General features: G+C 45.5%; 1 protein-coding gene across 1 annotated transcript in view; it reads right to left on the bottom strand.

The window, feature by feature from the left end:
• Positions 1-332: 332 nt before the first annotated feature.
• The window catches only part of NCKIPSD (NCK interacting protein with SH3 domain), a 40,775-nt gene continuing 24,243 nt past the window's right edge, over positions 333-16,864 (bottom strand). The window contains exons 6-13 of the mRNA XM_069736334.1: positions 10,593-10,763; positions 10,082-10,168; positions 9,492-9,630; positions 5,784-5,864; positions 5,262-5,390; positions 4,198-4,290; positions 3,944-4,116; positions 333-2,966 (exon numbers count right to left, since the gene is read on the bottom strand). Of these exons, the coding sequence (XP_069592435.1) occupies positions 2,763-2,966; positions 3,944-4,116; positions 4,198-4,290; positions 5,262-5,390; positions 5,784-5,864; positions 9,492-9,630; positions 10,082-10,168; positions 10,593-10,763 (1,077 nt within the window). The 3' untranslated portion in view covers positions 333-2,762. The remainder of the gene's footprint in view (positions 2,967-3,943; positions 4,117-4,197; positions 4,291-5,261; positions 5,391-5,783; positions 5,865-9,491; positions 9,631-10,081; positions 10,169-10,592; positions 10,764-16,864) is intronic.

The following is a 16,864-nucleotide window of genomic DNA, read 5'->3' as shown; positions in this document are numbered from 1 at the left end:
TTCTCAGCAGATTTACGACCACAGACCACATCAAAGGCGAATTTGCAGTGAAAGAAAGCCAGTAAATCCCAAACAGTGCAAAAAATTTTTATGAAAAACTACAAAAATTATTTTAAACCCTAAATCCATGCATTTAAGCAAAAAAAAAAAAATTGTCCCCAGTGGTGCTCAACCTCTTTAAGCTTTTGTCCATCTTGGAGATCTGCACTTACGACCTGGGGATCTGAAGCTTCTCAAGCAGGATGCGATTAATTCAGACAACAGATCACTACCTGTGCTGCCCCTTTAAGAGAATGTAAGACCAGCTAACAAAGCAGTAAAAAGACAATAGATGAGGAGATACATTTTATTTGATTCCATTTATTCCAAGTACGGAAAGACAGACATACAATGTACGTGGGCGCAGCAGGGCAGGTGCCCCGTGTACAGATGAATGGCGGGTTACATTGGCGGAGTCGTACAATGCAGATTAGAAAGTTACAATGTTCACACAACGACAGCATCTCACAAATGGATACAAAGACAACAAAACAAATGTAGCAAAGCAATAAGTAACAAAAAAAATGTCAGTGTGTGTTCCATATTAATGAAGCAACGGCGTAACACAAGACTTCTGCATAATGAACAGACAAGGTGCAGCAGAGCGGCCATACTGGTCTCCAATGTGAGATCGGAGGGGCGCACCGAGCGATCCAAATGTTTGGGAAAGTTGGATCAAGTTCCAGTCTCTCTTCCTGCTTAATGTAAGGCTGCGCCCCAACACCAAAGGAGCAGCGAGGAGACCGGTGGGGAACACGGTGTGGAGATTGGAGGAGCGGCGATGATGCGGTTGGTGAATAACTTCAGAATATATTGTAAAGTAGTGGACAACCCCTTTAAGTAGATTTGCAGATACCTTACATATGGTCGGCCTGGATTCTGTGACGGATTTTGCATCGGGAGGGCCGTAGTCGAGAACGATGTATTTCCAGCATACTTGCGGGTTATTAATGACCCGCTCGTTTTCGTAGATGGCTATTTCTCCAAAATGAACACTACTTGCTTACAATGCAATTACCCAATAACATCAGCTCGTCAATCCGACCTAATAAAGGAGGACAAAATACACGACAAAGACGGCAGGACAGCACAGCGCACTCTGGAGACGGCGGATACCACCTGCTGCTGCCACCAAGGGTCTGGTTTTCCATTGACGCAATTTATTTTTTTACTATAAAACATGCCAGTTTAAAATAGCAATCGAAATACATGTGATAAAATAATCTGTGGCAGCTTCAATTAGAAAAATATCATCCGTCAGACCCATGCATCCTGGTCAGTAAAGCATCTGGTTAACAAAATAGAGAAATCTGCAGATTAGCAATATCCAGTAGAAAGGTGCAACAAGACGCACGACGAGCTCGCCAACGGTCATTACTTCACATGCTAGTAAAATATATATAATTCTGGTTTTATAGGGTTAATGATCTCTGCACAGTTATACCACTCCGGGGGACGACTGCCCTAACCACATACGCCAAGAACTTGCATATTAATATTTCGGACAATAGGGACTTACCAGCTCATTTATATTGTAGAGAACGGCTATTCTGATGCTCCCAGCCATCTGTGGAAGTACAACTCCCAGCATGGCCTGGGCTGTTGCCTAGCAACAAGTGCTGCCATCAGCAGGTGACTACCATAATTGTCCTTGCTCCTACGGAGATCTGCAAAGTCACCTGTGGAAGTGCAGAAGTGCCGGCAGGACTCGGGGAAGATGGCCGTCCTATATGGGCTTATAGGGGATTAAGAATAAGGAGATCCGGTCCCTCCAGAATTTATTTCCAACCCAGACTTGCTAGTCCTACAAAAGGGGCATGGCTTGGCTAAACCACACCCAAAAGTGGGCATTTTGGGGTGATCCTAGGGTTGGGGCCACAATTTTGCATTGGAAAAGTTGGTAAGTATGTGACCTCCTATAGACACATGAACACTGGTGACTGATTTCAGACAAGCATCCATTTCTAGCAAGAATAGACTGTATAGAGATTTCACACCCCTTTGGTACTGCCGAGACGTTGCTGTTACTATAAGACCCATGCATCGAATAACAGAAACCGCTGAGCTGTAACAAAGGGGTTTAAACTCCCTCCAGAGCCATTTTATTTTGGAGATCAGCGGGGTAAGAGATAAAAGACCTTCTTACATGGATCTACAACAGAGTAATGATCATTTAGTGTGGACTTCCCATTTATGCAGACTAAATGTTTTCCTTTATAGCCAAGTGTCAGTAAGGAGGGGATAAAGGCCTGCAATAACTCAGTGCATCTCTCTCCTGTGATGTTCCTGCCTTTCCTGCATCATTTCAACCAGTGTTATCCGGGGCAGAAGGTACCAGGCACCCCAGGAGAACCGCCCCATAATAACAACAGTTGCCTCATTCACCATTACTGGTCACCAGTTACTTTTGATAGAAAAATCTTAATAAACTCAGCAGGATCAGAAAGGACAGGAGACATTAAACTTCCAGTTAACAGTTCCCCCAGGTCGTTATATAAGGAAGAGATTAGATTTAGACCTGAAAAGCTTTAAGAGAAAACAAAACCTTCCTCTAATGCAAAATTAATTTCCATACTTTCAGTAGCAAAAACATCCTGCAACTGCAGCAACAGACGCTGCGCCCCCTAGGATGTAAGGAGAGCAGCGGCAATGCTGTGAACAAGTCACCGTCAAGCTGAAGTTTCTGCAGCTTTGTAAACGTGTTCCTCCCGGCCAGGAATCGGTCACCCGCTCTCGGGGGAGATCTGAGGAAATTCCTTGTAGATTTCCTGGATGATCATTTTGTCCATCTGACTGTGAGGTCCTTCCTCTTCTTCGTCGAGAATGCGCTGCATTATGCTGTGCAGGTCTTGCCGGCGGTGCAGGTGCTGCAGGTAGTCAGTGGAGCGGATGATGGCGTGCATCAGGGAGAGGTACTCCATCCGCAGCTGCGGGGATGGGAGGAATCAGTAATTACACCACACGGCGGGAGACTACGGATGCCTTACCCTCCGCTCTCAAGAGGGTCTCAGTGTGGACATGCAGCTGGCATAGAGGGTCTTAGGCTTGGTTCCCATTGTGTTATGGCGGTACGTTTAACGGACTACGTTACACCACGGCATAACGCGGTGTAACGTAGTCCGTTAACACCGCCATTGCTTGTAATGGCGAACGCATCGCTAGCGCACGCCCACATTGGGTGTGCGCTAGCGATGTGCCGTCATTTGAGTGACGGACCAGTGTTCGCGGTCCATTCCTCGGCTAACGCGATCCCTTTTGGGACATTGCGTTAGCGCAGTCCGTAGCGCTATGCGCTAGACGGACTGCCCTAACGCAATGTGAACCTAGCATTACAAGCAAGTTATCAAGGTAGTCCTCCTCTAGAAGGAAGAATACGGCTTCTTCTCCATCGACTTAGTAAGCCAATGTCTGACCTACTAAGGAGCCTCAGAAAGCAACCAGAACTGATACTGATGGCCAATGTTTAGGATAAGTCATACATATCAGATCTGTGGGGGTCCGACGCCCCCCTACACCCATGATCAGCTGCTACCACTTCTGGTCTGCATTACAGCAGGAAGAGCAGCTGTTGTAGGATTTTACAGGGTCACCCGACACTGAAATCATTTTTTTTCCTAGGCACGGAAGGTTTTTCCATTGGTTTTAAAACAGAGCAGACATCGGAGGTCTGTGGCAGCTCCAGAAGCAAAGAGGCCTGCGCTGGATCAATGGGGGTTTTGCAAGGCGAGTAGGTCTACGTTTATCATTTTACAACCATCCATACCTAGAAAAAGATGTATTTCAGTGCAGGGCAACCCCTATAAGTCCATATTGAGGAGTCTTGAGAAGCTGTGAGACACACGTGGTCAGAACGGTTTCATTGCAAGACTATGAACGTGGCATTCCTTGTGTCGACAAGACTCACCTTATCTCCGGGAGAAAGATCCGCGATCTGACGCACAACGATATCGATCATTACCATCATGTCTGTGTGGTAGAAGATGTTAGCCGTGTCTGAGCCGGCGAATACATCCTGCAGGATCTTCAGCACAGAGTGCGGGGGCTGAGGCTGGTGCTTAAAGATACAAACAGGATCATCTGGTAACAAGAGAGGACAGGACAAGTAAGTCACCTCTTCATTACAAGACCCGGAACATGGGAGGACAGTCACACACCTACCTCCTCTGTTCAGAAGCAGAAGAAGCTTCTCTGTAAAGATCTTCACATTGGGACGTTTACACAGAGTTTTCATAATCACATTACTTGCTGGAACTACAAAAACGGGCAGTAAAGAAGTTATGTAACCTTATGGGGGCAGTATTATAGTAGTTATATTATGTACATAGGGGCAGTATTATAGCAGTTATATTCTTGTACATAGGGGCAGTATTATAGTAGTTATATTCTTGTACATAGGAGCAGTATTATAGTAGTTATATTCTTGTACATAGGAGCAGTATTATAGTAGTTATATTCTTGTACATAGGAGCAGTATTACAGTAGTTATATTCTTGTACATAGGGGCAGTATTATAGTAGATATATTCTTGTATATAGGGGGCAGTATTACAGTAGTTATATTCTTGTACATAGGGGCAGTGTTATAGTAGTTATATTCTTGTATATAGGGGGCAGTATTACAGTAGTTATATTCTTGTACATAGGGGCAGTGTTATAGTAGTTATATTCTTGTACATAGGGGCAGTATTATAGTAGTTATATTCTTGTACATAGGGACAGTATTATAGTAGTTATATTCTTGTACATAGGGACAGTATTATAGTAGTAATATTCTTGTACATAGGGGCAGTATTATAGTAGTTATACTCTTGTACATAGGAGCAGTATTACAGTAGTTATATTCTTGTACATAGGGGCAGTATTATAGTAGTTATATTCTTGTACATAGGGACAGTATTATAGTAGTAATATTCTTGTACATAGGGGCAGTATTATAGTAGTTATATTCTTGTACATAGGAGCAGTATTACAGTAGTTATATTCTTGTACATAGGGGCAGTATTATAGTAGTTATATTCTTGTACATAGGGGCAGTATTATAGTAGTTATATTCTTGTACATAGTAGCAGTATTATAGTAGTTATATTCCTGTACATAGGGTTAGTATTACAGTATTAGCATCCTGTGAGTAGGACATGTCTGGAGTGAAATATTGGGGTTCATTGCAGTCACTCGTGAATGTTTACGTCTTGAGTGGGGCTCATTCTGGATTATCACACATACCTGCTATGTGTAAGTTAAATGCCAGCAGCACATTGAGGAACAGGTCGGGCAGCTGCTCGGTTGTGTCTGAAGGCAGACCGTCCTCAATCACTTCAAGCAGGAACTGGACAAACTGGGAGTTGAGATGCTCTGCAGTAAGGAGAGTGGTATGAATGTATTTATTTTCCCAGCTGCTGCACAATGTACGGCGAGATTCCCGTCCCGGATCGTTGATTGTGAGCACAGCTACTATGAACATATGTCCAAGTGTGAATGTGTTTAGAGGGAAAACAAATGAGAACCCGCCAGATCGTAAATGTGCCTGAAGGAATCCTGCCTGCGAAGCCAAGCCACTCAATCCTTGCCAGAAGCCAAACTCCACTGCGGAAGGCATCGCCCCCTCCACCCCCACAAACTAAAAAAAAAAATCAGCCAGTAAATATAAGGCGTTGAGGTGTCCTTCTCTATGGCGTGGTCACAATTTAACCGCCACATTATAGCGGCAAGATCCACACGGACAGATGTCACGTGGACACTACTTACCGTAATGATGGTACGGAAGTGGCTCTCCCATGGAGAAGATCATGGACAGAACTAATGCGGAGTAGCAGAGTTTCTGGTGTTCTGTAAGAGAAGGGGACATCGGTTTAGAGTCACGTCTCTATATTTATAAAGGAGCTCGATAATCTATGATGTTGACAGATTAATACTTTGTGAGTTTTCAGCACTGGACCAACTCTCCTGGATTTCTAAAAGTAAAATGGTTGTGAAGGAAAACCCCTTTAAATGAAGATTAAAAACTGGCATCCTCATCTCATCTAAGTGGGTGTCCAACTCTGACCCCAAGAATAAAGGAGCTGAGGGCCGATGCTGCGCGGATGGCATACGGATGACTTTGCATCGTCCTCGGTCTCCTCTACTCATAACAAGAAAACATTCATTGGAAATCTGGTGTTTGCGAATCATAATTGTGGCCCCGATCCAGAAAGCATGGAATATAGGGAGTCGATTGTAGGGATTAACGTCAGAATATTCACACTGGAATGCAGTTAGAGACAATGAAGACTGTGCCGTTACGGCTTCGCTCGCTTTCATGTGCTCTGCCGACACCACCGTCTTTATCGTCTCAGGACGGGGTGAGTGACGAGCTGCCAACTTGCAGGACAATCCGTCCCCAAGGTGGAAATCTCACACTTCAAAGACCTTAAATATTTAACCAGTTGGCTTCAGTCACATCGGATCCCAGGGAGCCCAAGTATTCCCGTCGCGAGGACGGGCACGGGCGGCTTCACCAGGCGTAAAAGGGATTAGAACCAACAATGCAGCAGACGTCCGCCCAGAACTCCTAAGCCCCAAAACAGCTTACGGTGCCTGAAATTCAAGGTCATTTTCAAATCTGAACAACGCGCCATCTATTAATGCTTTTTTGTTTTTTATAATAAGTTGTTTATAGGGTTTATAACAAACGTGATTGGCTTTAAGGTGATTTTTCTTCACTGAAACACCCAAGATCCATTCATATTCTGACACCATCTAGTAATATATATATTTACTACAACAAGTCATTAATAGGGTTTATAAAGACATGCTTGTTAATAATGTGATTTTTCTTCACTACAAACCAGAGATCTATTCATTTAAGAGAAGCTTCACTACAGCCCTTCTAGGACATTCACAGTGAATGAGAGGGTTAGAAAAATGTTAATTTACAACATGATTTTTCTCAACTGCAAGACCCAAGATTCATTCATGTTCTGAAACAGGAGAAGCCTCACTACAGACCCTCCAGGACCTTTTACACGCGGATGTCACAGCTTAGAAGTGACTTCACAGACTTATAGTGACTTAGTGGGAGTGTTGGGGGTAGCAATGTCAGGCATCAACTCCAACAAAATGATTAAAAAATATTCCGGAGGCGTCTGTAGAACAAACAGCTGACCCCAGAACAAAAGCATCAGATTTCATGAGGTCTTCATTTTTGGCCACAGGTACGTAGTAAACTTGCCTTGCGACTTCCATAGCTCTATAGAGTTGCTATCCCCATATCCTACGGAGGATAAGCCCGTGACTGCCACGGTTAAACGACAAGACGCTGACACCAGGAAACAGTAGGGACGCTAATTTTTAGGGGTCTGAACGCCTTTTGAACCAGTAACGTATTTATCAATCTATAAGGGTTTTTTGTGCGTCCAGCTTCGGATCGGTAGGGTAAAGCCTTTTTCCTACAATACATACAATTGTCTTACATTTATGGAGGCCGTTATCATACACGACCTGCACGCCGCGTTACTACGGGATGAATGTTTTTTTTTCTCTCCTGCTCTACACCTTCACATTTCATGATTGCAGCCTGTTACTAGGAGCGGCGTCCACGCGCCGGGAGCTGCGTATTTACAATCCTATATTTATACACCGTCCATGTTCTTTAATGTCTGGCCATGATTTATAAATGGTTCTGCTCCTTAGTTTCCGCCCGGGAATGCACTGCGCTGAAATATCCGAACGCCGGCGTGGAGCACACCGAGCGCTTCTGTCTCTTCGCCTTTCTTGTGCGACTTGCAAGCTTTTAACACAAAGTGACATTCATTTAGTGAATAATAAAAACATAAAACCAGAAGGAGAAAGATCACAGAGCGCGAAAAAACGACAAAGACTGAATGTGAAATAAAAACCAGAGAGGGAAAGGCCCCCCAGGAGGAAGAGCCATTGTGCGGCTCCTCCATCACAGCGGGATTAGATAATCACACTTTACTTTTATGCATCCAAAGATCCTGTATATAAAATATGCCGCCATAACAGGATGGCTTACAATGGTGTGTGCAACAAATCTAAAATCATACGGTTTTGCAAATATAGAGCAAATCTAAAATATGTGCATAGTGCACCAAGGTGCGGAGCCTAAGGAACCCATCTGCTCTTTAACCTCAAGCTCCTCACCTTTCCCGATCCGATCTGGACCACAGACACGTCACGTCATGGTTGCAGTAGTGGAAGATATAGCTCATAACATCTGACATGCAGTTATACATTGGTGGTGATTAGAGATGGGCGAACCCGAACAGTAAAGTTCAGGGTCCATAGCGAACACCTACTGTTCGGGCATGGAACCCGAACTTCACCAGAAAGAGTCCGTGTTACTGTTCAGGTTCGGCACCCCGAACACCGGGTGTTTCTCGCGTGGTCATCTGCATGATAGAACGAGAAACACCGGCGGTAAAATTAATACCACCAGTCAGAGTGCTGCGGTTCCCACCCTGTGAGATTTAGGCAAATTTGTGAACAATATTTGAGAGAGCAAGGCCTTTTGTGTCCATAGAAAAAGTCTTAGATCTTTGAGTTCAGCTCATGAAAAATAGGAGCAAAAAACAAAAAAAGTTTTGCGTTGATATTTTTGTTCAGTATACAAGATGCGATTCTCATCACCTTGTTGTCCCCACCCAAGCATGATGCCAGCGTCTTGAGCAGAAATTAAGTCAAGGTCAATACTGATTCATATTCTCTTCCTATGTGTCCCGCTGCCAAGCGAGGAGTCCAGGAGCTGGCATAATCATACAGATGATTTCTGGGCGATGCTGGAATTACAACCCTCTGAAACCGTGTGATCAATAGGCAACAATAAAATACAGAATGGAAGAATTATCATTGCCAAGAAACGACTTTCCAGTAAAGTATTGGCAGTGCATTGTATAACGGGGGCCATATAAAAGTGTGTGCTAATGCAAGGACAATTAATGGCGGCTTCTGCTCAAAACTTCACTGTATTAAAGGGGGAGAGATGCAGAGAAAGAGGTCCAATCTCCAAAACATCAGTAGCGTGGAGAGCAGCTGTTCTTACCCATCGACCTACCCAATATTCTCAGTATACGCAGCTCCCTACTCTTGGTGTATGAAATAATCCAAAAATACATAAGCTAATAGCTAACTTAGCAGAGACAATAAATCAGGGAACCAGAGTTTCTAGGTGCACTCTTTCCAGACTCATCTAAACAGGGGGGCTTATTTTTAAGCCAGTCTAATAATTATCGCCATCAGTAGCACATTGCCCCTTATAAATAGGACGTGCTGATGATATCATGAATCTATGTGCACTGGTCAAGTGTACTAAAGATTGCTCTCTGCACATTGAGCGTAAACAGGTCTGTAAATGATTGCTGCCGGTCGGTGGTCATTAATGATCTTGGCATAAGACGCTGCTTGTGTTTGGGGGCTAAAAATTTCATTCTTCAGTACAAATTTTTCCGAGTAACTCGCCTTGAGTGTGTGTCTGCATGTCACGGGCCAGCTCCATGGGAAGGAGAGAGTTAACAAGACAAGAAATAATGGAGGCATCCAGATTGCACATGGCTCCGAAACACTTCAGAAGTAACAAGCGCAGCGACACTCTATGCTCCTGTGGGAAAAAAACATATGCAAAGGTAAGAAACAATAATGACAGTCATGCTGATGTAGGACCCCCCATCTGTAGGACCCCCGATCTGTCAGGAGACTACATGGTGGTCACACTTGGCCATTTCCGGTAGACTTCAGTGGGAAACACCGTACAGTCCATAAATGTGGCCACCACTCTGCAGGTATCACATCATGTATGGCAATATTATAGGACTGCACAGATTGATGTGCCGATCAGATGAACAGTCCATGAAGTCGTCCTCCTTTTATCAGACAATGTGTAGATTTACCATTTCTGACTCTAAAAACTAAATCACTAATGTAACACATCCAACAGATGGAGGTTTTACAGAAAATCTTGCTCTTTTTTGGTTGCTGCCAGATGCTTTTCTTTTACACACCGATAAGTTTGTGGAAAGCGCTGCCAGTTATTATGGGAATATACTACTTACCATTTGATAATAAGCCACCAGGGACAATACGGCCTCAAACTGGTTCCTCTTGCACATCTTCTTGCACACCTCGGGATCTGCATCTGTCTGGATGAAAACCGGGGCACGTTAGGTCGACTTTGGGGATATTACTGTGGAATATTTTTAGACACTGCACATGTTATAATTAATTTACATGAATTTGAGCCTAAGAAAAACACATGAATAGGTAGAGTGACTAGACGAGTAGCGAGGAAGACACCTGTCAGTCATGGCGATCTGCACGATCAAAGCGGAAAACAAAGACCTGCAGGTCATTTCTGGGAGCACGGACATTAATAACATGATGCCGTTTATCACAACAAATAATGCAGCAAATCAAGCAAAAATGCAAAACTATGAGGATAGACTCCAATCTAAAGACTTGAGCCCACTGGGGTCATTAACACACAGAATTGGCTATAGCCTCTTTTGTAAAAACCAGTGACTGCACGTATGGAAGGCTTAGGTAAGCCGGTATTCAGGGACGCACCAGGATGAGGAGCAGTTCCTCCAGGTAGCAGAGGATGACATTTTCGTCTTCATACAGGGCCCAGCTGCGCTGCTGAGCGTCATCCTTGTGCCTGGCCAAGTCTGCAAAGATGACCTCCAGGCGCTGCTCGTCGTGACAGATCTGTCCGGAAGGTAATCCAGCGCTGGAGTCCTGCAAATCAAGACAAGAGACACATTTTACAACAGGAAACAATCTACTCTACAGCCGATATTTGTGGGGGGAAAATCACGACGTCCAGATTAGACAACCATTGCATTATGCATAAAGAAATGCCGGCACTTTTGGCCAAGAAGTTTGGCAGTTGGGTTTTACTAAAAGCAGTTGTCGCATGTTTGTAAACAGTCCAAACTGCAAATTAGCGAGTTCACCATTTACTTTTCGTGAAAAATCATGAACAATTTTGACATGGTCATAAATTATAACAAGCTCGCTGACTGAGTCTCAGTTAACTTATTCTTGAGCAATGCGCAGGGGAAAAAAAATACTGTAAAGTCAATCTGTGCACAAATATTTTTTGGGGGCCAAAAAAACAAATTTAAAATAAAGAAAATGCACCCAAAGGTGTCCATATCATCCCATTTAGCAGATGGCCGGGGGTGATGACTGTTGTACCCCAATCAATCTGATATTGACAGCCTATCCCAGAAAAGGGCGACCAAATAAAAATCTCTTTTAATGAAAGTCTTCTCTTACTTTGTAAGTGTCCCATGAAATTTTTGTCTAGAAATCGGAGTCAAAACCTGGTCACAAATCTTACCAGCTAGCTAAATAATCGATTGGCCAACAGCCAGATCTCCCAATTCCCCCATACACATGGCTACAGCCATTATAGGTTAGTGGGGGTTTATTATAAAAAAAACAGACCAGAAGTTATTGCATTTATTAACACATTGGTTATTTCCATTATGGATCTAAAAGGGGCGAAGATGCAAAATCAGAGACAATGCATGGACACTGGAGGTGCTGTATTTGGAGGAAAGTAATCATTTAACCCTTGATGGGCATCTTGTAGATCTTAATGTCCCCTCCTCACCCTCTCAGGGTTATTTGGCAGTCAGTTTCTTGAGGAAACCCTACCCTGCACTTGACGCTCTGCCCGCAGATTCGTGTGGAACTTGACCTGGGATCGTTGACCAAACATTAGTGTATCCATTAGGGATGTGTCAGACTGACCAGAGTCTCCGCTGGCCGGTACATCCTTCAATAATAGAAGGTTTTATCTTTTTTTTCTATGGCATAGTTCAATGGAGACATCAGTAAGGAGGACAACAGCTGCTGCTATGAGGATTCAGTATCGTTCAAAAGAAAAAGAAAAAAAAAGTCATTGGGGCACACCAAGTTAATTTGCGGCAAGCAACCCCCCCAAAAAACCTGTCTTTAATAACTTGCACCATATTTACAATGAGATTTTGACACTTTACGACTTGTGATAAACTATGCCAAGTAATCGGTGATGCAAACTTAAGACTGGATAGCCTCAGAGTTAGGCAGACCTGCACGAGCCCCTTCAAACTAGCGCATTTTAAGATTTTCTACGGGAAGTGGAGGGCCGGTCTCTGCCCCCTTGTATGGGAAGATGAGGGAGGGTCTTTGACCCCCTCTACAGGAATTGGAGGACAGGATTTTGCCCCCTCTACGGGAAGAGGAGGAAGGGTCTTTGCCCCTCTGATCTTGCTCTACTCTCAGTCAAACTACATACACCCTTAACAGAAAAATGAGCTTTCAGTCCAGGGCAAACAATGAAAAAAAGGAGGTTCCAGCACCTACAATGCTGGCTTAATGTTGATGAAAAGGAACCACCCACTCAAAATTAGTGGATGGCAAGTTACAAAGTATTAAGAATTAGGACAGTTCTTGGACAAAAGCAAGCAGTTTTACCTTTTTTGGGGGGCAGAAGTCATGCTTTTCTTCAGATTTTTCGGTAGGGCAGGTACGCTTTAAAAATTAGACTGATACTTGCAAAACTACTAGGGGGCGCCAAGAAGCTTATCACATAGAGTGTTATTATAAACTGCAATGTGAGAGAAGTATACAGGGAGCTCCCTCTAGTGGCGGCTGCAGGTCGCTAGCATCCGTGTTCACGTAGAGGATTTGGATCTCTGTATCAGTTTATTCTGAATCATCACATATATATGGACCTAAAAATGTCATGGTCATAATCAATTATGGCAAATCCCACGGATATGGAAGCGTCCCCGTGTGCCAGTGTCGTGGATTAGACCTGGCAGGTGCCGACCTTCATGATCTCACAGAGACGGTGTCCCTATAATTAGGCAGGTTACTAGCAGTACAACAAGTCTCACTGAAGACGTCCCCAGGAGATCAGCAGAAGGCCGCATTACAGAGGAAACTTTTATCTAATTTATTGAATTGCCATCTCTGGAGATCGCTGCCTCGTATATTAGTGCACCCCCCACTCCTGCCTCGATGGGCATGATATAATGATATACATGTAGGCTAGTCATGTCATAAGATGGTGGGATTACACAGGCGGGTAGGATTACCAATTACTGGGCTTTTATCAAATATACAGGAAGTGGAAATGTATTTACCGCATCCCCGCTGCTTCTGGAACAAACGCTCCGAGCGATGGCGCTTTGATGAAATTATAAGCGTCGTTAGATTTCTATTTCCTGCGAAGTCCATGATCAAGTGGGGAAAGTCCAAGAAGGGACTGTAGTGAAGTAATGGATTACAGGAAGGCTATACTGGGGCTAACGGTGGCCACGCACAAGGTGTGTATCAGGGGGCCGGGGTCCCAACCTTCAGCAGATGTCGGGGGAAAGAGGTTGGATTTCATTAATTGCAATTCCCTAATTTTCAGGGCAGATAATTCGCTGCCGGAGGGTCTGGTAGCAGCCGGTCAGAACACGTGTACGCTCAGCTGAACTGAGCGTACACGTGTATAAGGGGATCAGAAGGATGAAGATTTAGCCAGCATTAGGGGAGAGCAGCTCTCGGGCAGCGGTCACTAACCGGCAGCACCGTAGCAGATGAAGGTTTGCCTGACAGGCGGAGGGCACGATAGGCGGAGGGCACGATAGGCGGAGGGCCCGACAGCAGGCGGGCCCGACAGCAGGCGGGCCCGACAGGAGGAGGGCCCGACAGGAGGAGGGCCCGACAGGAGGAGGGCCCGACAGGAGGAGGGCCCGACAGGAGGAGGGCCCGACAGGAGGAGGGCCCGACAGGAGGAGGGCCCGACAGGAGGAGGGCCCGACAGGAGGAGGGCCCGACAGGCGGAGGGCCCGACAGGCGGAGGGCCCGACAGGCGGAGGGCCCGACAGGCGGAGGGCACGACAGGCGGAGGGCACGACAGGCGGAGGGCCCGACAGGCGGAGGGCCCGACAGGCGGAGGGCACGACAGGCGGAGGGCACGACAGGCGGAGGGCACGACAGGCGGAGGGCCCGACAGGCGGAGGGCCCGACAGGCGGAGGGCACGACAGGCGGAGGGCACGACAGGCGGAGGGCACGACAGGCGGAGGGCCCGACAGGCGGAGGGCCCGACAGGCGGAGGGCCCGACAGGCGGAGGGCACGACAGGCGGAAGGCCCGATAGGCGGAGGGCACGACAGGCGGAGGGCACGACAGGCGGAGGGCCCGACAGGCGGAAGGCCCGACAGGCGGAGGGCCCGACAGGCGGAGGGCACGACAGGCGGAGGGCCCGACAGGCGGAGGGCACGACAGGCGGAAGGCCCGATAGGCGGAGGGCACGATAGGCGGAGGGCCCGATAGGCGGAGGGTCCGATAGGCGGAGGGTCCCCTCATCCTTTTTTGCTGATGCAAGTGAGCGGCAGCAGCTGCAGGAAGTCTAATGCAAGTGGAGACACATTTGGAAGTTAGAACCTTGTTTTGCCCTTTTTGAAACTTTGCGGTCGTCAACGTGTACACCTGCATTAAGCTGATACAGGGATTGTTACATTGCGACATCGCATTTACCGATTTCCTACGGTGACACATTGCAATCTATGAGGATTGGTGGACTATTTTAAAAATGCAAAATAAAAATAAAAAGTCGCAGTCGTATGGTACTTACATCTCTGGGCTTTTCTAGAAGCAGATACAACCAGGAATCAGAAAGGGAATGGAGACGCTCGGGCTTAAACAACTCAACAATAAACACAAACTATGAGTAGATAAGAAAACTGAGAACTTCTCATATCAATAAGGACAAGCTGAGAGGTCTCATGTTTTCTCCCCATCGTCTAATTAGTCTTGTGATGATGACGAATTATCAGACGGATGATCTTGGATTGTTTTCTTACATAAGAGGCGCCCGGAAATATCCAGAGCTGTCAAAAAATCTTACAAAAATCAATCGTGTCAGACACAGACCCAACAGGCCATGTAATCTACGGGAACATTAAAATGTAATTATTGTGACAACAGCATCCTGCAGAGCAATTACATAATACCGGTAATTAGCCGCCACGTGGCGGGAGGGGGATCTCACTGTGGCATCCACATACCATACATAGAGAAATAGGGGGCATGTAAGGGTCCGGTTACTGGTGACACGTGGGCTGAAGGCAAGGGGAATATCAACCGATACCCGAAAATAGATGTCTCCCTGCTAATCCTACAGGGACCGGGAGGAGGAATCCAGACAATTACAAGGCTGCTGCTGAATAGGACGAGAAAACCGAAATGGGAATTACTCAGATGAGAGATTTTTTTATCAGTAATAATGGAGCCGCTAATCCCATGTACCATCAATATAACTGCGGTGGATAGAACTTGTTGTAAAGTGTTGTCTACGATGCCGAAGTCCACATCCTCTGCACAGAGAGTAACATGATAAAACTCTGCCTGCAGCCACCACTAGGGGGAGCTCAGGAGATTACTGTATGGGCTATTGAGGTCAATGGATAATCTGCATGCAGCAGGCTCCCTCTAGTGGAAACTAAAGGATACAACAGATGTGTAGCTCTGTAACAAAAACCAAAGCCCCAGAAAACAACAAGTCAGTCCAGAATTATTATTTCACGGTAAATGCAAATATGTACACTAAACTAGCTCTCTGCATGAGGTGAGGGTGGGGCAGGCCTCGGCTCCCTGTACAGAAAATAGGGGGTCCCCTCTACAGGAAATTGGGGGGGGGGGGTGCAGGACTCGGCTCACCTCTACTGGAAATGGATGCAGAGGGTCCCCTCTGCAGGAAATGGGGTGCGGGCCATGGCTCCCCTCTACAGGAAATGGGGGAGGTCAGCCTTGGCCCCTCTACTTTTGCTCTTTTGTCAGTTGAATTGCATACAGGCACATTGGACCTGGGCATCAGTTCAGGGCTAGCCATTGACCAATGGACAGCTCAATGGAGGAAGGTAGTTCCAACACCTATAGTGCTGGCCAAAATGTCCATAAAGAGGAACTGTCCACTGAAATAATAAGATGACAAGTCATGGTGCATGAGGATTGGGTTAAGCATGTGAGTGTGTCCGTCTCTACCCTTGGGGGTTAAAGAAAATCTACGAGCTCACTTTGAAAATATCCAATGGTGTTTAATGCAGCGAATACTTGGTCACACACCGATCCCATAACACATCTCAAAAGTTCAGTGCACGCAGAGAAGAGTTTGGGGAGGATTTAGGGGTTTTGGGTTTTGTTACTGCTATGTGATCAGTTTGAATATACTGCATATATGTATTGCTATCTTAAAGTTAATAAAAAGAACTTTAAAAAAAGCATGTGAGTGTGTGTTGCCATTATTGGAGATCAGTAAAGTCCACATATAATGGATATATAGTAGTGCTTTCCAATGTGCAGGGCTTAGATGGTTAAGCATTTCCATTTTCCCTTCGTCTTCAATCAAACTGGAAACCAGGTCAGCATCAATATTTATGGAACGCTTACAATAAATCATCATCAATATTAATGCACAGCTTCCAATACAATGTCAATAAATTATGCAGAACAAATTATCAGCCCAGGGGGTGTTCATGATTGGTGTAGGTGATCGACAGTGAAATATATTGGCTTGTAAACCAAAAAGTTACAGACAACTTAATAAAAGAATTTTAAAAAGAAAATAAAAAAGGGAAACTGATAGAATCCCCCATTGCTGTCCCTGGTGATCCTGTGCAGCGGTGACAACGCCTGTGATCCATTAGGTGACCATACATATTAGAAGAGTGTCCAGAAGAGTCCGGCACCAAGTCCGCTCTGCCGTCCCGCTGATCCTTTTTCAGTATGACACCACCGGCATTGTAACAGAACTGTAGGGGGTTTTGGACATTTCCAGAACGGTTTAATTTTGG

This window comes from Ranitomeya imitator, chromosome 8, assembly GCF_032444005.1.
Source record: "Ranitomeya imitator isolate aRanImi1 chromosome 8, aRanImi1.pri, whole genome shotgun sequence".
Classification (NCBI taxonomy): Eukaryota; Metazoa; Chordata; class Amphibia; order Anura; family Dendrobatidae; genus Ranitomeya; species Ranitomeya imitator.
This window is presented reverse-complemented; position numbering and strand designations above follow the sequence as displayed.